The sequence below is a fragment of the Opisthocomus hoazin genome, chromosome 32, assembly GCF_030867145.1.
Source record: "Opisthocomus hoazin isolate bOpiHoa1 chromosome 32, bOpiHoa1.hap1, whole genome shotgun sequence".
Taxonomy (NCBI): Eukaryota; Metazoa; Chordata; class Aves; order Opisthocomiformes; family Opisthocomidae; genus Opisthocomus; species Opisthocomus hoazin.
This window is the reverse complement of record NC_134445.1, coordinates 4,596,006-4,615,246: the sequence shown is the minus strand read 5'-3', so window position 1 is coordinate 4,615,246 and position 19,241 is coordinate 4,596,006. Positions and strand designations below refer to the sequence as shown.

General features: G+C 72.0%; 3 protein-coding genes across 4 annotated transcripts; all 3 read right to left on the bottom strand.

The window, feature by feature from the left end:
* Nucleotides 1-1,287: 1,287 nt before the first annotated feature.
* Nucleotides 1,288-6,939, bottom strand: LMBR1L (limb development membrane protein 1 like). Of its 2 annotated transcripts, none has more exons than XM_075445604.1 (17): nt 6,868-6,939; nt 5,095-5,179; nt 4,752-4,788; nt 4,446-4,585; nt 4,249-4,352; nt 4,047-4,173; nt 3,862-3,930; nt 3,643-3,707; nt 3,453-3,528; nt 3,257-3,340; nt 2,960-3,036; nt 2,801-2,878; nt 2,629-2,702; nt 2,456-2,546; nt 2,131-2,197; nt 1,884-2,045; nt 1,288-1,777 (listed from the first exon to the last, which is right to left on the bottom strand). In XM_075445604.1, the coding sequence occupies exons 1-17, from the start codon at nt 6,937-6,939 to the stop codon at nt 1,719-1,721; spliced, it is 1,467 nt and encodes a 488-aa protein (XP_075301719.1). In that variant the 3' UTR covers nt 1,288-1,718. The 2 variants fall into 2 exon arrangements, with proteins under 2 accessions (XP_075301719.1, XP_075301720.1); XM_075445605.1 differs by having other exon boundaries at nt 3,257-3,334.
* A 699-nt stretch (nt 6,940-7,638) lies between these two features.
* Nucleotides 7,639-11,489, bottom strand: TUBA1B (tubulin alpha 1b). Its single transcript, XM_075445709.1, has 4 exons — nt 11,381-11,489; nt 9,930-10,152; nt 9,697-9,845; nt 7,639-8,806 (listed from the first exon to the last, which is right to left on the bottom strand). The coding sequence occupies exons 1-4, from the start codon at nt 11,381-11,383 to the stop codon at nt 7,826-7,828; spliced, it is 1,356 nt and encodes a 451-aa protein (XP_075301824.1). The 5' UTR covers nt 11,384-11,489; the 3' UTR covers nt 7,639-7,825.
* A 2,092-nt stretch (nt 11,490-13,581) lies between these two features.
* TUBA1A (tubulin alpha 1a) lies at nt 13,582-17,604 on the bottom strand. The gene is made up of 4 exons (XM_075445585.1): nt 17,506-17,604; nt 15,645-15,867; nt 15,412-15,560; nt 13,582-14,743 (listed from the first exon to the last, which is right to left on the bottom strand). Exons 1-4 carry the CDS (start codon nt 17,506-17,508, stop codon nt 13,763-13,765), a joined length of 1,356 nt encoding a protein of 451 aa, XP_075301700.1. The 5' UTR covers nt 17,509-17,604; the 3' UTR covers nt 13,582-13,762.
* Between the last annotated feature and the right edge of the window lie 1,637 nt (nt 17,605-19,241).

The following is a 19,241-nucleotide window of genomic DNA, read 5'->3' as shown; positions in this document are numbered from 1 at the left end:
CCGCGGCCGCCCCGGCCGGGCTCTCCCCACCTGAGGCCGCTCGGCTCCGGCCCCGGGCAGCCCCGCCGGGCCCCGCCTCGGAGCCGGCCTCCGGGAGCGGCGGCAGCGGCGGCCACATCCCCCGGGGCCGCCCCCGCCGGGCCCCCCCGCGCTGCCCTGCCCTGCCCCGCACGGCCCCTCCGCGCCCCGGCACCGGGGCATCCCCCGGACCGGGCTCCCCCGGGGACCGGGACACCCCCGGGGCTGGGACCGGGGTCCCCCGAGGGACTGGGACACCCCCGGGGCTGGGACCGGGCTCCCCCGGGGACAGGGGCGTCCACGGGCCCAGGGCACCCCTGGACCGGGTTCCCCCCCCCCCGGGATGGGGCCGTGCTCCCCCCAGCACCCCAAGGGAAGCACCCAAGGGTGCAGAGGGTCCGGGGGAGGGCAGCAGGCAGCAGCGGGGGGGCAGCGGGTTGGGAGCGGATCGGGGGGGTCCGGCCCCCCCCACAGCCCCCCCCCGCAGCCCCGGTGCCAGCCCGGGGTGACAGGGAGGGGACCAGGTCGCGGGGAAGTCGCGGGCACCGATGGCCTCATTTCCTGCAATATAAACCAGGCTTCCTGCGCTTCCTGCTCGGCCCCGGGCGGGGGGGGCGAGGGGGGGCCCGGACCCCCCACCCCCGCCGTGGGGGGGGCAGCCTGGCTCGGCCCCAGCCGGGGCAGGATGGGCGGGGGGCCGGTTCCCGGGGCAGTTTCCGCTCCGGCCGCACGACCCCCCCCCCTCCCCAGGAGCGCAGGGGCCGGAGCCCCCCCCGTGTCCCTCGCTGGGGGCAGCTCGACGCCCCCCGCCCGCACCCCGAAGCGGCCCGGTGCCCCCCGACCCCCCGGGCTCCACCAGCCGCCCTCACCTTCCCCCCCTTCGTGGAAGAAGCTCGTTAGCCCCAGCCAGGAAGAGGGTTAATTAGGGTCCCCAGGGAGAAGGGAAGGAGTGGGGGGCAGGAATGAAACCCCCACGGGCAGGGAGCCCCCCTGCCCCCCCATGCTCAGAGAATACCCCCCCCCCAGACTCAGATATTTTTATATTAAAAAAAGAATCTTTCTTTATTGCGCCAAACGAGTTCCGCGGTAACACAGACCCCACAGACTCATCACACCGAGCCGCCGGCGAGGGGGGGGCTCAGCCCCAGCGCCCCAGGACCCTCCAACCCTGCTCCTCCCCTGGGGTCCCCAAAGGCCTCAGGGGGGGGACACAACCAGTGTCCCCGGCAGCCCGGGGGTGATGCGGGGACAGGGAGTGGGGTGCCTGTGGGTGGGGGGCTCGGGCCCCCCGCTGCAGTGTCAGGACAGGCCCCGGGGTGGGGGGGGTGTTTAAAACCCATCTGCACCCCGGGGAGCAGCCGGGGCAGCACCGGGGCGCGGGGGGGGCCCCGGCTGCTCTTGCATGAGGTATGTAAACAGGGTGGGGGGGCTGCAGCCAGCGCAGCCCCCGGGGGACCCCGCATGCCGGGGGGGGCTGCGATGGGGACATGGCTCAAGGTCAAGGCTTGGTAGTGCGGCTCGCTGAGACAGACCCGGGAGAGGGGTCCAGGCCCCCCCACGGGGTCTCGGCTCTCCCCTGGGGGGGGGGTCCGACGTCCCTGAAGCAGCAGGCGCCATTGGGGCTGGCTCTGTGGCTGGTAGCCCCGTCCTGGGGACCACCACGGCGCAGGGAGGGGGGGCCACATCCACCCCCCCCATCCCTAGCAGGGCTTGCCGGGGGGCCGGGAGCGCGCCACGGGCAGCGGCAGCTTGTGCAGACCTGGGCAGAGGAAGAGTGTGAGAGCCAAGGGGGGGGGATGTGGCCCCAGGGGGGGGATGTGGCCCCCCCAGCGCCCGTCCCCATGTCCCCGCAGCCCCCTCCTCACCGCAGGCGCGGAGCAGCTCGGCCTGGGCAGCCCAGGAGACCCTCGTCACCAGGCAGAGCGTGGCCAGCCCCGCGAAGGCCAGGTTGTAGAGGAGGACGAGGTAGAAGTTCCCCAGCCAGTCGAAGCGGCCAAAGTCCCCCAGGAGGTCGAAGCGGGTGATCCCTGCGCAGGGGGGGGGGCGGTCAGGGCACCCCAGGCCTGGGGACACCCCGGTCGCGGGGTCACCCCGGCCCCCCCGCGGGCTCACCCAGCGTCCTGGAGAAGACGGGCAGGGCTGAGCTGAGCACCAGCAAGGAGACGCAGTTCCCGATGATCTGGGGGGGGGGGCAACGAGCGTTTGGGGGGTGGGACAGTGCTGCCACAGGGCTTGCCCCCCGTCCCCCGGGCTGGGGAAGGGGCTCCCCAGTGCCGGGGACCCACCGGGACCCTCCTTGGGGCTGCACCGGAGACAGCGGGAGACGGGGTGCCCTCGCATGGGGACACCACAGAGAGCGGAGGGACACTGCGGGGACCAGGGGTCCTGCACCCCGAGGGGGGTCCGGGACCCCCCAGCCCCAGCCTGGCGCTCCCACCTTGGTGAGGGGGGTGTCCTGCCGCTCGGGGAGCAGCCGGGTGAAGAGCGGGGAGCTGTAGAAGCCCACGACGGAGGAGACCATGAGGTAGCTGCGAGGGGCGTTAAGGAGGAGACGGGGTGGGGGGGCCCCGGGGCCCGCGCTGGGGACGCGAGCGCCCGCCCGAAGGATACAAGATGAGGACGACCTGCAGGGCAGCTCCGAAGGAGCCGAAGATGGAGAAGGAGACCTGGCCCAGGGACGCGTCCTGCCGGGAGAGGAGGAGGAGGCTCGGTGAGGGGCAGGGGTCCCCGGGCGGGCGCGGGACACGGCTCCTCGCTGGCCCCCGGCCCCCCGCCCGCGCACCTGGATGCCCCGTGGCATCGCGGCGTCATCCAGCAGCAGCTCCAGGACGTGGACGCAGACGATGAGGACGGAGATGCCCTGGGAGGAGCGGGGAGGGAGTGAGGGTGGCTGGGGGGGCCGGGGCCGAGCCCCAGCTCCCCGGGAGCCCACCACCCTCACCGTCAGCGCCAGCAGCCCCAGCATGGCCAGGGGGTAGCCCAGGTTCCTCTGCCAGGGCGACGCTCGGTGCCGCAGCTCTGCGGGGGGGGGGGACATGCCGGGTGAGAGGGGAGCACGAGCCCCCACCCCAGGGCAGGAGATTGAGGGGGGCCCTGAGGTGCTGGGATGGGGGATTACAGCCCGCACCCCTTCTCACACCCACCCTCCCTCCATGGGGCACAGGGAACCAGTGCTCCCAGGGCCGAGCTGGAGAGGACTCGGGGATCCTGGGCTTGCTGGCCCCCCCGGGGTCCTCACCCAGCTTCCACCTCTTGTTCCGGAGGGCGACGAACTCCTCCCGCAGCAGCTCCACGTTCAAGTTCAGCCAGCAGGAAGCTTTGCCTGCCAGGGAGGAGACACCGAGGGGCTCGCAGGGGCTGCGTGGTGGGGCAGAGGGGCCCCCAGTCTGCCCCGAGACCCCCAGTCCCAGCCAGCGGCCGTGCCAGGCACCCACCAGAGGAGATCCGGCGGGACACGGCAGCTTCCTCGAGCCTCGTGCAGCTCAGCTGCTCGTCCAGGTCTTCCAGGAGCTGGGAACGGGCGAGGAGCCCGTGAGCAGCCGGCGGGGGGGGATGGGAATGGCACCCCTCGCCCGGGATGGGAGACCCCAGGCTGGGGCAGTGGGACCGGGGCAGACCCCTTACCCGGGGTTTCACCAGCAGCTTCCCCGTGACGGTGAACATGGTGGAGAGGCCGAAGGGGGTGCAGACTGCGGCGGGAGGAGAGGCTGAGCAGGGGGTACCCCAGCACCCTACCCCTCCCTGCGCCCCCAGAAGGGTCCTGGGGAGGGACTGGGGGCTCAGCCCCATAGCACAGGCCGGGCCACGGGGCTGGGGCACCTCGGGGAACGTCCCACGACTCACGCAGCAGCAGCAGCACGCCGAAGAGCGAGATGCAGGAGTAGAGGTAGGGCAGGTAGAACTCCCAGAGGTCTGCGGAGGCGGCAGGGTCAGGCCGGTGGCACCCAGCACCCCTTCCCTTCAGCACCAGGGCCTGATCCTGCCCCGCTGGAGCCGGGACGGCCGCAGCGCACCCTGGCAGCACCCACCGTAGAGTGACTGGCGGCTGGCCGCGTCGTTGCCGACGATGGCGGAGGCCACCCAGACCATGCCCAGCAGCAGCAGCGTCAGCAGCAGCAGCACCACCGATGTCTCGTACACCCTGGCCATGATGCCCTGTGGGAGCGGCGTTAGCAGGGAGCAGGGGACGGGGGGAGGACGGGGGACACACACATCCGCAGGGCCACCCACCTTCCTGGATCCCGCAAAGCCCTCCGACTCCGTAAAGAAGTAGGCAAAGGGCATGAGGAAGATGAGGGACAGATTGGAGAAGAGGAAGATCAAGTTCCAGAGGCCTGCAGGGAGGTGATGGTGTGGGGTGAGTTCCCGGGGGGGGATACCCTGACCCACAGCCCTCAGGGCGGCCCGGAGCCATCCCAGGCACCCACCGTGGACGAGGGAGCCGTTCAGCCACTGGATGTAGTAGTTGTGGGGGAAGGAGAGCAGCACCTCGTTGCTGATGATGGAGAAGGGCAGCAGGAGGACGGCGCCCAGCGCCACGGCCAGGGTGAAGGTGCAGAGCCCCAGCCTGCAGGAAGGACGAGCCGCAGGGTCCCCGCGGGTGTCACAGCCCAGCCACGGCCCCCAGGGTCACCGGCCCGCGCGGGATGGGGGGATGCGGTGTCACGGCCGGGCAGGGGGGAGGAAGCGGCCGAGCATCCCGCAGCCGGGGAGCGGGCCGGGCAGGAACCTACGCGATCCTGTTGACGGCAGCATCCTCGTCGTCGTGAACTGCAGGGGGAAAAACCCAAATCAGGGGGGCTGGGGGCGGCAGGGCTGCCCGGAGCATCGCTCCCTGCCTGCTCCCCAACCTCCCCCCTCTCCGGGGGCTGCCCAAGCAATCCCAGGGGGTCTGGGCTCTGCTCCGCTCCCGTGGCAGCCGGGGACGGGACCCGCAGCGACCGATGCCACAGCAACCCCGGCCGTGGTGGGACCGGGGCTCCCAGGGGAGGCCGAAAGCGACGGAGGAACGAGCCCCGGGGAGGCCGAACGCGGCTGCCGCCGGCCGCCCGGCTCGGGCAGCTCCCTCCCTCCTACCTGCCGCAAAGTCCGTGTGCTTCTTGAAGCGGGTGATGACGAAGTGGCAGAGGACGTAGAGGCTGGCGAAGAGCAGGGCGCAGATCTGCGGGCAGAGGGGCGCGGGCAGCGCAGGCAAGGCCCGAGGGCAGCGCTCCCACCCCGGCGATGCCACCGGCCCTGGGGCCCGCCAGCTTCCCCCCGTTTGTTTTTCCGCTCCTGGCCCTGGTGACACCACACACGTGTGCTCAGACCTGCCCGTCCTCGGGGGCTGCACCCAGGGCTCACCCACGGGTGCTCACAAGCTGCCGCAGCACCCGGGGGGGCAGGAGGGCCCAGAGGGGCCGAGACCACAGGGAGAGCCCACCCAGCAGCTCTGGGTCGGCCTGCGGTGGTAGAGCTGAGGGGTCTGCAGGGGTCGGTGTGGCCCGGACCCCGTGGGACACCCGTCGCGCCCAAGCACTGCCTGACGCCGCAGCCCTCACCCTGCTGGCACCAGCACCCGGCAGAGCCGCGGGAACAGCCTTGAGCCAGGCGCCAAGGCCGGCTGCGGCATCCCTCCCGCCCCCGCCGGCATGCCGAGGTCCGGCCGGAGCAGGCGACGCTCGAGGAACACGGCGACCTTTCATCCCACTGGGTACGCAGCAGGGTGGGGAAAGGTCGCCCGAACCAGCCACCTTGGCACGGGCGGAGCGGAGCAGCCATGGCACCTCCCTCCTGCCCGGCTCGGGGGTTCCGGCTGCCGGGGGGTCCCTGGGATCTGCCGGGTGGGGTGGTAGGGAGCCCCGGGAGCCAGCCCAGCTCTGGACCCCCTGAGCGCAGCGCCCAGCAGGTCCCCCCGTTCCTGCTTCCACCCAGGGAAGGGTCTCGGGCTGCAGGTCCCCTCCTGCTGCAGGCTGTACCCCGCAGCCCAAAGCTCTGCCTGCCTGGGGGCCCCCCAACACCTCCCGCCAGGCCGAGCGAGCTCCACGTTGGTCGTGCTGAGCCAGGAGCTCCCGGGTGAGACGCAGCTCCCCGGGACGCCTCGGGACGGAGGTCTGGGGACCTCCAGGGCAGAGATGCCGGGCTCCGGCCGCCAGCTCCCCGCTGCGGGCACCGAATTCGGCTGTGGTCAAGGTGGCCCTGGGGCTGGTGGCCACAGCCCGCTCGGCCACCCTGCAGGCAGCACCCTGAAGGGTCCCTGGGAGACACCAGGACACCGCGGTCGTCCCCGTCCCTGGGCCCGTGGCAGCGCATGCCCTGGCCGGCACCGCGGGACCAGAGGGGCAGACCCAGGTGCCTCCCTCTGCCGTACCCACGGTTCGGGGGGGTCTCTGCTGGGCCCCTTCCCCCCGACACCGGGCGCCCTGGGGAGAGCTGCTGGCCTGGGGGGCAGGGATGGAGCCAGGAGCCCGGCCCGGGTCTGGGCTGGCTCCGACAGCGCCGCCCCCCAGCACCCAGCCCCCCCCCGGCCCCCTCGCTCGCCCAGGGGCTCCCCGTCGAGGCAGGCAGGGGCCGGCCCCGGGGCTCGGACACGCAGCGGGGGGGTCGGGGCCGGGTCTCGCAGAGGGGTCGCAGCCCGGGCTCAGCCCCGGGACCCCGGGAGCAGCCCCCCCCCTCGCACCGAGAAGGAACGGGCGTGGGGCACGGCGGCCGGGCCCCCCCCTCAGCTGCCGCCGGCGAACCGGGCTCCCGGCGGGCTGCGGGCTCCCAGCCCGGACCCGCGGCTCCCGCGCCGACCACCCCGGGACCCTTCCCCTGCCCGAGGCCCCTCACCGCGGTCGCGGCCCCCCCCCCCCCCCGCCCCGCACTCACGATGCATTCGCGGACGCTCTCGTGGAAGAGCCGCTCCCGCACGGCCAGCGCGTCCTGCTCGGCGGGGGCCATGCTGCGGCCAGCATGGCCGGGCCGGGTCGCTGGTACCGAGCGGCGGGCCGGTACCGGGGGAGCAGCGCCGAGCCCAGCCCGGCGGCCCCGCCCCTCCCCGCCAGGCCCCGCCCCCCGCGTCCGGTACTCGCTACCGGACCTGCCGGTTCCGCGCCGCCGCGGCCCGAAATGGCCCCGCCTCCTCCCGCCCGTTGGCCCCGCGCGATGAATGAGGCGCCGCTCATTGGCCGAGAGCGGCGCGGGGCGCGCTGATAGGCTGAGGGCGCCGCCGCGTTCCCGCCCGCGGCTCCCCCGGCGGCAGCGGCCCCGCGGGAGGGCGGGGGCCGGGATTAGGAGCGGGGCCGGGGCTAATCCCGGGGCCGGGGCTAATCCCCGGCGGGGCAGGGACAGCACGCCCCCGCGTCGGGGCACGGAGCGGGGCAGGGACCCCCCGGGGGCTGCAGCACACCAAAGGCAGCTGCTGGAGGGACCCAGCCTCACCCAGGGTGCCCTGGCAGAGCCCCGAGCCCGCAGCACCCAGGGGCACGGGGCTTGACACCCCCCCCCAGGGAAGAGAGAGGGCAAAGGGTGGCCAGAGCCAGCTCCCGGGAGCAGCGCGGCCGCCTCACTGGGCACAGACAACAGGGCCTGTCTGTTCCCATGGGACGCAGCCAGCGGCTCCGGCGCTGCCACACAGCTCGTACCCGACACAGCAGCAGCTTCTCTTAAAGCCTTTTATTCACAGACAGGATACAGACAGACACACGGAAAAACCGAGATGGCGGCACGGGAGGGCGCACGTCCCTCCAGCCGGGCCCGCAGGGCTGACCCCCACCCAGTGCACAGAGAGCTGAAGTGTTTGAAGCAGACATTTTGGGGACATGCTACAGCAACAGAAACCCAGCATTCAGTACTCCTCCCCTTCCTCCTCACCCTCTCCTTCCACAGAATCCACCCCCACCTCCTCGTAATCCTTCTCCAGGGCGGCCATGTCCTCCCGCGCCTCCGAGAACTCCCCCTCCTCCATGCCCTCCCCCACGTACCAGTGCACGAACGCCCGCTTGGCGTACATCAGGTCGAACTTGTGGTCCAGGCGTGCCCAGGCCTCGGCGATGGCCGTCGTGTTGCTCAGCATGCACACGGCGCGCTGCACCTTGGCCAGGTCCCCCCCGGGCACCACCGTGGGCGGCTGGTAGTTGATGCCCACCTTGAACCCGGTCGGGCACCAGTCCACGAACTGGATGCTGCGCTTGGTCTTGATGGTGGCGATGGCGGCGTTGACGTCCTTGGGCACCACGTCCCCGCGGTACAGCAGGCAGCACGCCATGTACTTGCCGTGCCGCGGGTCGCACTTCACCATCTGGTTGGCCGGCTCGAAGCAGGCGTTGGTGATCTCCGCCACCGACAGCTGCTCGTGGTAAGCCTTCTCGGCCGAGATGACCGGCGCGTAGGTGGCCAGCGGGAAGTGGATGCGCGGGTACGGCACCAGGTTGGTCTGGAACTCCGTCAGGTCGACGTTCAGGGCCCCGTCGAAGCGCAGCGAGGCCGTGATGGAGGACACGATCTGGCTGATGAGGCGGTTGAGGTTGGTGTAGGTGGGCCTCTCGATGTCCAGGTTGCGGCGGCAGATGTCGTAGATGGCCTCGTTGTCCACCATGAAGGCGCAGTCGGAGTGCTCCAGGGTGGTGTGGGTGGTGAGGATGGAGTTGTAGGGCTCCACCACGGCCGTTGACACCTGCGGGGCCGGGTAGATGGAGAACTCCAGCTTGGACTTCTTGCCGTAGTCGACGGACAGGCGCTCCATCAGCAGGGAGGTGAAGCCGGAGCCGGTGCCGCCGCCGAAGCTGTGGAAGACCAGGAAGCCCTGCAGCCCCGTGCACTGGTCAGCCTGGAAGAAATGAAGAGGAAACGAGACCAAGTGGTCAGCCATTCTGAATTTGAGCTCTTACAGAGTTGCCCAGCAAGGCCAACACTCCCCAGGATCTTAGGCCTTCGGGGACTGCGTCTCAGGGACGCAGGCAGGGACAGGGACCTGCCCGAGTGCCCCAGCTCCGCTTCCAGCCACAGCACCCTGCGCACCGGCACCACCGGCCCTCAGGAAAGGGGTCCCTTCCCCCAGGCACTGGGGAACGCTCGGCTCCTTCCTGCTACAGGAGCCGGCCCTCGCAGCGCCTGCGCCCGGCCCACACGGTCTGCTTGGGAAAGAGGAAACCCACGGTGCGTCACGGGAGCGCGTCCGGACATCCAGAGCTGCCGGCCTGGGGCTCGGCCTGCGCAGGAGGCTGGCAGCCATCGAGGTCTGCCGGGCACCCGCACTGCCCTCCCAGGGCATGAGCTGCCCCAGCACGAGTTAAACACTCGGCACAGCCGCTCATAAGCAGTTGATCAGGAAGGATCAGAGTCCAGATCATGGAGAAACCTCACATGACGCTAAAAAAAGGGATTAAATAAGGCTTTCCCAAGGGCAGAAGTGAGCCAGCCTCCCCCCCGAACCCACGCCAGCCTTGGGGTGCATGTCTCGGGCTTGCAGCTGAGGTGGGTTTCCAGGGTCCCCGAGGCAGAGGATTCAGCCCACAGAGAGGGGAAGGGGCTGATCCTGATCTCCACTCACAGGATGCAGACCCCACAGGGAGCCCCGACTTGGTGCAGGGTGCTAAGAACCATAAAATGCACCCAGACCCCAGGGGGCACAGCCCAGCTCCTCGCTGTGGCCCAGGTCTCACCAGAGCGTTCCCCTCTCCCCACTGGGGTGCCAGCCCCACCTGGGTTTGTACCCACCAGCTTGCGGATGCGGTCGAGGACCAGGTCGATGATCTCCTTGCCGATGGTGTAGTGCCCGCGGGCGTAGTTGTTGGCCGCATCCTCCTTGCCCGTGATCAGCTGCTCGGGGTGGAAGAGCTGCCGGTACGTCCCCGTGCGCACCTCGTCTGCGGGGACAGCCCCACCGCCCCGTCAGCGCCCGCCGGCTCCGCCGCCCCGCAGCCCCCCGCAGCCCCCCGCCCCGCGCTCACCGATCACCGTCGGCTCCAGGTCCACGAAGACGGCCCGCGGCACGTGCTTGCCGGCCCCCGTCTCGCTGAAGAAGGTGTTGAAGGAGTCGTCCCCGCCGCCGATGGTCTTGTCGCTGGGCATCTGCCCGTCGGGCTGGATGCCGTGCTCCAGGCAGTACAGCTCCCAGCAGGCGTTGCCGATCTGCACGCCCGCTTGGCCCACGTGGATGGAGATGCACTCGCGCTGCGGGGACACGGGGGGAGGTCGGGTTCCGGCTCAGCTGAGGGACCCCCACCCTAGCATTGTCCAAGCCCCAGCTCCGCCGGCCAGAGCCACCCCGGCTTCCCCCCAGCCCCGGGGCTGAGCTGCGCAGGGGCTGCCCCGGAGCCGAGCTCCCCCCAGGAGGGACATGGCGGGGGACACACGCACACGCTTGGGGACAGAGCGGAGCCACCATTTGGCGCAGCCCTGGGGGTAACGTCACCCCGCCTCAGCCCTCCGTCTGCTTCCAAATGGCGCACGGGGAGGACATCTTACAGCCCGGGCGGGGCGAGGCTGCGCCGCAGGAGGAGGAGGAGGAGGAGGAGGAGGAAGCACACAGCGCAGCAGCGGGGACGGGACTGCGGCATCCGACCCAGAACCACCTAGGATGGCCGATGGCCTCCCCCCCCCCGGGGGCTGTCCCTCTGCCACCCCCCCGGGGGGTCCAGCAGATTCCCAGCCGCACCCTGCACCGCAGCACCTGCTCCCACGCATTCCTACCCCCCCGGACGGCGGGGGGGGGGGTGCGGGGGGGGGGGGGATGCGTGGGCCCCCCAGGAGCCAGGGAGCAGGGTCAGCCCCGTGGGGTCGGACTCGGGGGGTGCCAGCAGCGCAGTGGAGCTGGCGGGGGGGGCACAGCAGGGACCCTCTGACACGCGGATTACATAGGTTGGGGGTCCGGTGCCGAATTTAGGGGGGGGGTAGTGACGCGGAGGGGGGGGCGGGGCCGTGTCCCCGCCCCCCGCCTTCCCGCGCGCGGGAACAGTAACGGTCGGGGCTGGGCGCCAAAAGCGGGGCAGAGCCCCGCCCCCACCGGAGGGGCTACCCGGCACCACGTGCTGCCCCCCCCCAACACCTCGGGGTGCTATACCCCCCTCCAGGGGTGCTCACCCCGGCAAGGGCGGCACCCCCCACCCTACAGAGCCCCCCCAGCCCCCCCTCTGCTCCCTCCTACCCCCCCATCTGGCCCCACGCTGCCGTAAGCCCCCTCCAATCCCTGTTGCTCCCCCAAGTCTCTGCCCCCCCCCGTTGTTTTTTGCCCCCCTCCCTTGCCTTCTGCCCCCCCCTTCTCGTTCCCCCCCTCTCCCGCACGTCCCCCCGGCTCCAGCCTTCCCGTCCCCCGTTTCCCCGCGCCCTCCCATGTCCCCGCGCCCCCCCCATTCCGCAATCCTCCCCCCCCCCCCCCCATTTCGCCACCCCCCCCCCTCACCATGGCTGCGGCGCGGTTACTCGTCCCGACAAGCAAGGAATCGACGCAAGTACCAGGCTGCCGCCGCCCCCGGGCACCCCGCTATATATCGGCCCGGGGGGCGGGTCTCCGCCCCCGCCACGCGCCCCCATTGGCCGCCGCGCCCGCCCATCCGTGCGTTCGCCACCGCGGATTGGCTGCGACGCGTGGCGCGACCCGCCTCCTTCCCCCTCCCGTTGCCGGGCGGGCGCTGCGGGGCTTTGGAGGGGGCCCCCATCCCCCTCCCTTGCGGGATGCGGCGCCCGGATGGGGCTTGAGAAGGGTCCCCCCGCATGGGGGGGGGGGCTACCGGGAGGCCTGACCCCCCTCCGCGGATCTCAGCCCCCCCGAAGGGCGTTTGCCGCGGAGGGGGGGGGCACGGCCGCTCCCGTCCCCCCGCCTCCCCCCCCCGCCCGGTGCGGTTCCGCTGCAGAGGAAAACTGCGACATGGGGGGGGGGGGCGGGGGGGAGGACAGCACGTGCTGCCGCACCCGGCTCCCCCCTCCCCGCCTCCCGAGGCCCTTAATCGGCTTCTCCGGCCGCCCCTCCCCCCCGGCCCATCTGCACCCAGGGACCCCTCCCACCCCATCTGCAGCCTGCGGAGCCCCCCCCCCCCCCAGCAGCCCCCGGCCCATCTGCACCCTGGGGAGCCCCCCCCAGCACCCCCGGCTTATCTGCAGCCTGGGGAGCCCCCCCCCCAGCCCAAGTGGCCTCCGCCGCCCTGAATCCTGCCGCGGCGGGGGGGCACCGTGCCCCGGGACCCCCCCGCATCCGCACCGGGGGGCTGGAGGGGTGGGGGGGGCACACCCCGCTCACTGCAGTGGGCTTTGTCTGAGCCGTGCCCGCAGCACCGCCCAACCCCCCCCCCCGGCGGGCCCCTCCCGCTCCCCCTCGCCCGGCCGCGATGCCCGCACATCGGGGACGTGCTGGGGGTCCCGCCGTGCCCCCCCCGGGTGCCTGTGCTGGGTGCAGCTGCCTGCCCGGGGGGGGGGGGGGGGGGGGGGGCCGGCCCCAGCCCCCACCCCCTCTTAATCCCCGGAGCCATTCACTCCCCCTAATCCGCCTTCCCGGGAGCTTTGCGGCCCGACCCGGGGGCAGCAGCCGCCGCCGAGCCCCCCCGCCCCGCCGGGCCCCCCCCCCGCCCCCGAGCAGCCGCAGTGCAGCCGCTGACGTGGCTCCCCGCCATTTCCCTCGCCCGGACGGCTCATGGCCGCCCCGGCACCGCCGCACCCGCCGGGAACGGGCCGGGCCCCCCCCTGCGGCCCCCCCCTCCGTGTTCCCAGGGCGGGGGGGGCGGTCCCGGCCCCGCTCCCGGCCCCGGGCGGGCGGCTCTGGCGCGGTGGCCCCGGGGGGGGGCGGGGAGGGTCCCAGTGGGCCGCGGGGGGGGGGGTCCCGGGGCGGTGCCCACCCCCGCAGCACCACCCCCCCCTCGCGTTTCACGCCGCGTTCGGCTTCCCCTTCATGGTTCGCCCCTGCCTGCGGCCATCAGGCAGCAGCCGGGGGTGGGGGGCCTCCCCGTGCCCAGGCAGAGCGGGGGGGGGGGGCTGTCGCCCCATTTCCCCTTCCCGGGGGTGCCAGGACCGCTCCTCCTCCCTGCAGGAGGGAGCAGAGGGACTCCAGGACACAGCGGGGGGGGGGGGGGGGGGGGAAGGGGGGCACCCAGCAGATTGAAGGGGCAACACAGCCCCAGTGCTCCCACCCGTGGGGGGCAGCAGGACACCGCACACCCCCCCCCCCCCCCCCGGGACAATGCAGCCCCTCCCTTGTTCAGGCAGAGCAGGCAGCAGAGACCCCACCTCAGCTTCATGCAAATCTGAGGGGGGGTTTAAGAGATCCCCAGACCCCCCAGGGGAGTTAAACCACCCCCCTGTGCTCACTGGGGGGTCCCTCACCTCCCTGGAGGAGACCCAGCAACCCCCCCCAGTACAGAGCCAGTGCACAGTGCAGGGGTGGGGACACAGAGGGGGGGTCCACACTGCTCAACAGCAGGATAGGGAGGGAGAAGACGTTCGGGGAGCACAGGGCTGCGGGGGCTGCAGGGTGGTGGGGCTCAGGTTGACCCTCAGGACCCAGCGTGGAGACCCCAGGTGCAGGCAGGACCCCAGGGCCACGCCGGGGCTGTCGGGGACGGCGTTGGGACCCAGGGAGGGACATCGCGGAGTGAAGACACCAGAGCCAGGCGGTGAGACAGGGAATGCTTTTTATTGGGACCCACAGGAGAGGACGGGTGGGTCCGTACCAGACTTTTCCACGGAAGCACAGACCATTGGACAGGACAGAGCGCGGCGCACACACTGCTACGGACCCCCGGGGGGGTCTTCAACTAGGTTATGTTCCCTCTAAGAGCAGCACCCTTGGGAGAGTTTAGTACTCCTCCCCTTCCTCCTCCCCTTCCCCTTCCACAGAATCCACCCCCACCTCCTCGTAATCCTTCTCCAGGGCGGCCATGTCCTCCCGCGCCTCCGAGAACTCCCCCTCCTCCATGCCCTCCCCCACGTACCAGTGCACGAACGCCCGCTTGGCGTACATCAGGTCGAACTTGTGGTCCAGGCGCGCCCAGGCCTCGGCGATGGCCGTCGTGTTGCTCAGCATGCACACGGCGCGCTGCACCTTGGCCAGGTCCCCCCCGGGCACCACCGTGGGCGGCTGGTAGTTGATGCCCACCTTGAACCCGGTCGGGCACCAGTCCACGAACTGGATGGTGCGCTTGGTCTTGATGGTGGCGATGGCGGCGTTGACGTCCTTGGGCACCACGTCCCCGCGGTACAGCAGGCAGCACGCCATGTACTTGCCGTGCCGCGGGTCGCACTTCACCATCTGGTTGGCCGGCTCGAAGCAGGCGTTGGTGATCTCCGCCACCGACAGCTGCTCGTGGTAAGCCTTCTCGGCCGAGATGACCGGCGCGTAGGTGGCCAGCGGGAAGTGGATGCGCGGGTACGGCACCAGGTTGGTCTGGAACTCCGTCAGGTCGACGTTCAGGGCCCCATCGAAGCGCAGCGAGGCTGTGATGGAGGACACGATCTGGCCTATCAGCCTGTTGAGGTTGGTGTAGGTGGGCCTCTCGATGTCCAGGTTGCGGCGGCAGATGTCGTAGATGGCCTCGTTGTCCACCATGAAGGCACAGTCGGAGTGCTCCAGGGTGGTGTGGGTGGTGAGGATGGAGTTGTAGGGCTCCACCACGGCCGTCGACACCTGCGGGGCCGGGTAGATGGAGAACTCCAGCTTGGACTTCTTGCCGTAGTCGACGGACAGGCGCTCCATCAGCAGGGAGGTGAAGCCGGAGCCGGTGCCGCCGCCGAAGCTGTGGAAGACCAGGAAGCCCTGCAGCCCCGTGCACTGGTCAGCCTGTGGGGAGGAGAGCCAAGGGGGGCCATGGTTAGTCCCCCCGCAGCAGAAGTTGCTCCTTCCTCTCTATGGCCTCACGGAGACCTTTGGGGGACTTCCAGCAGCAGAGCGGGGCTGGGTGACAGGGTGGCCCTCACCCATCTGCTGGGCACTGACTCATGGGAGAGGTGAAGCCCCCAGGGAAGCCCCTTGGAAGCCCTGCAGTGGCCCAAAGCACCTCAGGGGTAGGGTGGGGGGCGTGGGTGCCACCACCTCAGCAGCAGAATGGGGACAGCTTTGGGGACAGGGTTTGGACATCGGGGAGCATGGCACAGCCCCGGGAGGGGCCGGGCAGGGCTGCCAGCGCCTGCAGCGTCACCGCGACGCCCGTCCCCAGCCGCACGCAGCTGCTCCGGGCCAGGGGGGAGAGCCAAGAAGGAACAAAGAGGGAACTGCACAGCTCAGCACCGCCGGCGCCCGGGGGCCGCGGCGCTGCGGAGCGGCTCCAGCACCCCCAGCTGCGCCGCGTCCCGCTGCCGGCCAATGGCAGCCGCTGCAGAACAGGATTAACATTAATTAATACATTAAATCTAAACCCAGCCCAGCTAGTCCGGGGGGGGGGAAGGCGAGACTGAGAACGCGTCTTTGTCCTCAGCTCGCCATTCCCCCGCCCCACGCCGGGCGCTCACCAGCTTGCGGATGCGGTCGAGGACCAGGTCGATGATCTCCTTGCCGATGGTGTAGTGCCCGCGGGCGTAGTTGTTGGCCGCATCCTCCTTGCCCGTGATCAGCTGCTCGGGGTGGAAGAGCTGCCGGTACGTCCCCGTGCGCACCTCGTCTGCGGGGACAGCCCCACCGCCCCGTCAGCGCCCGCCGGCTCCGCCGCCCCGCAGCCCCCCGCAGCCCCCCGCCCCGCGCTCACCGATCACCGTCGGCTCCAGGTCCACGAAGACGGCCCGCGGCACGTGCTTGCCGGCCCCCGTCTCGCTGAAGAAGGTGTTGAAGGAGTCGTCCCCCCCGCCGATGGTCTTGTCGCTGGGCATCTGCCCGTCGGGCTGGATGCCGTGCTCCAGGCAGTACAGCTCCCAGCAGGCGTTGCCGATCTGCACGCCCGCTTGGCCCACGTGGATGGAGATGCACTCGCGCTGCGGGGACGGGACGGGGCGCCGGGTCACCCCCACGCTCCCTGCTGCGGCCCCTGGGGTCCCCCCCCAGGACCACCGGGACGGGCTGGCAGCGAGCTGGGAAGGGCCCGTCCCCAGGGGCTGGATGGGGCCAGCTCGTCCCCGGGCCCGATCCTGCCCAGACACACCCTGTTGTTCTGGGTCCCGGCGGGCAGCGAGTGCTGGGGGGGGGGGGGCCGCACCCGGTACAGGGGGGTGCTCAGCTCCGGGGGTCTCATCCTGCCCCCACCGAGGGAGCTGGGACCCTGCCCACTGTGGGATGGGGAGCTCAGCACCAGAGCTTGTCCTCCCCCAGGGGACCAGGGCCACACCCAAGACGAGATGGGGAGCCCCGGGGGTCCCATCCTGCCCCACCCGCCCTGCTGAGACCCAGAAACACCGAGGGGGATTCAGCACCAGGGTCTCATCCTGCCCACTCATGTCCCATCCCATCCCCCCTGACCAGGGCCACACTCAGTGCAGGTCAGGGAGGCCCCATCCAGCCCTGCTTTGTCCCCCAGTGAAGGGCAGGGGGCTCAGCACCGGGGGGACCCCATCCTGCCCTGGGCACACCCCACAATGGGGGACCCATCCTGCCCCATTAAACTGGGGCCACGCCCACTGCAGGCTGGGGGCTCAGTACTGGGGGGGGGGGGGGGGAGGTCTGTCCTGCCCGGTTTAACGGGAGCCACATCCAGTGCAGGACAGCAGCTCGGTACCGGGGAGGGCCCGATCCTGCCTCGTCGAACCGGGGCCACGCCCAGTACGTGCTCAGGGCTCAGCACCGGGTCCCATCCTGACCGGTTTAACCGGAGCCACGCCCGGGCCGGGCTCGGGGCTTGGCCCCGGGGACTCATCCTGCCCGGTTTAACGGGAGCTGCACCCATTGCGGGCTCAGGGATCGGCCCCGGGGACACATCGCACCCAGTTTACTGGGCATCACGCCCGGTGCGGGCTCGGGGCTCGGCCCCGGGGACTCATCCTGCCCGGTTTAACCGGAGCCATACCCATTGCGGGCTTGGGGATCGGCCCCAGGGACTCATCCTGCCCGGTTTAACGGGAGCCACGCCCTGGGGGGGCCCGGTGCTGAGCCCCGGGGGAAACCAGGGAGACCCATCCAGCCCCATTTAACGAGAGCCACGCTCAGGGCTGGATCCCGGGCGACCCCCCCCGCTCGGTGTAACGGGAGCCACTCCCGGTGCGGGCTCAGCCCCGGGGCTCATCCCGCACCGGGTGGGGGGGACGAGAGCGGGGACAAGGGCGGGGCCGGGGGGATGGGGACCGGGGACAAGGGACAACGGTGGGTCTGGGGGGGATGGGGCCCGGGGGGGGATGGGGACCGGGGACAAGGGCGGGGCCGGGGGGGGGGAGATGTGGACCGGGGACAAGGGCGGGGCCGGGGGGATGGGGACCGGGGACAAGGGACAACGGTGGGTCTGGGGGGGATGGGGCCCGGGGGGAGATGTGGACCGGGGACAAGGGCGGGGCCGGGGTAGATGGGGACCGGGGACATCGGCGGGGCCGGGGCAGATGGGGACCGGGGACAAGGGACATCGGCGGGCGCGGGGGGATGGGGACCGGGGACAAGGGCGGGCCCGGCCCCCCCGCGCCCCCCCTCACCATGGCGGCGGTCGGCTCCGGGGCGGTCTCACAGCCCGACGCTGAGGCGGTCGATGTAAGAGGCGCGGTGGAGCGCGGGGCTCGGCGCGGGGCTTTATAGGGCCGGCGGGGCGGGGCGGGCGGCGGGGCCGGGGGGGGGCGGCGGCGGCGGCCATTGGCGCGGGGCGCGGATGAGGTAATGCCCCCCCCCCCCCTCCCCTCCCCTCCCTTTCCCCCCCCCCGGGGCCGCAGACAAAGGCCGGGCGGCGCGGGGGGGTCCCGGGGGCTGCGGCGGCCACGGATCGGCCCCGCCGCCCGGTCCTGCCCGCCGCCGTCTGGGCCGTGTCCTTGTCCCCGGCCCCGTGGTGCCCGGGTCCCTTCCCCGGCCGTGTCCTTGTCCCCAGCCAGGGCCCCGCCGTGCCCGGGTCCCCGTTCCCGGCCGGTCCACCAGGCCCGGCCACGCCCTGGTCCCCATCGCCGGTTGTGCCATCGATCTGCTCGTGTGCCACTGCCCCGGTTCCCAGCCACGTCCCCGTCCCCAGCCCCAGCCACACCCTGGTCCCTATCCCCAGCTGTGCCACCGTCCCCAGTCTGCCCTTGTGCCACTGCTCCAGTTCCCAGCCACATCCCCGTCCCCATCCCCAGCCACGTCCCTGTCCCCATCCCCAGCCGTGCCACTGTCCCCGTGTCTGTCCACCACCCTGGCTCCGAGTTGTGCCCCTGTCCCCATCCTCGGCCACACCCTGGTCCCTGTCACCAGCCATGCTGGTGTCCCCTGGTCACACTCTGGTCCCCAGCCATGCCCTGTCCCCATCCCTGGGGACGCTGTCCCCGTGCCTGGCCCTGCCCCAGTGCCCTGGTTCCCAGCCACGTCCTGGCCGCTGTCCCCACGGTGGCCCGGTGCCTGTCCTGGCTGCAGCCTGGCCCTTTCCCGGCCATGCCCCGGCCCTTCCAGTGCCTCTTTGTCTCCCTGGGCAGCAGGAACCAGCCCGGGGGGGCGAGTGGCTCCCCCAGGGCAGCTGGGGACGAGCAGGGCCAGGGGGCTGGGGACGGCAGGGGACACAGGGGACAAAGCCCTGAGGTGGCTCCCAGCACGGTTTTGGGGGGCACAGACAGCGGCAGCTGGTCTGCAGCAGCTGGTGACTGGGACACAGCTGGGACATGGGGGCTCGCCCCCCCCCCGGCCACCCCTCCATCTGCCGCAGACCCTGCATGGCCCCCCCCAGCCACCGGCCCTGCAGCCTTGGGGGGCTCCCCCTCCTCGGGGAACGTTGCCCCTCCCGTTTGTCCCACAGTGGCTGGGGGGAGGCCTGGGGGTCATCCCCCCAAAGCGGGGGGCTCCGGGGGGGCTCAGTCCCTGCAGAGGGGTGACCCCACACCGTACCAGCTGCCGCAGGGGGAGCTGCCAGGATGCCCCCCCCCTGCTGAGAGATCCCATTTTTCTCTGCATTTCCCACGTTATGCAGATTTCTGAGCAGCTCTGCGTTCCCACGTCCCCCCTGCCAGCCCCCCGTCCCCGCCACCAGCCCCCCATCCCCCCTGCCAGCCCCACATCCCCACCGCCAGCCCCCTGTCCCGGCCACCAGCCCCACATCCCCCCTGCCAGCCCCACATCCCCCCTGCCAGCCCCCTGTCCCTGCTGCCAGCCCCATGTCCCCCCTGCCAGCCCCCTGTCCCTGCCACCAGCCCCCTGTCCCCGCTGCCAGCCCCACATCCCCCCTGCCAGCCCCCTGTCCCTGCTGCCAGCCCCACATCCC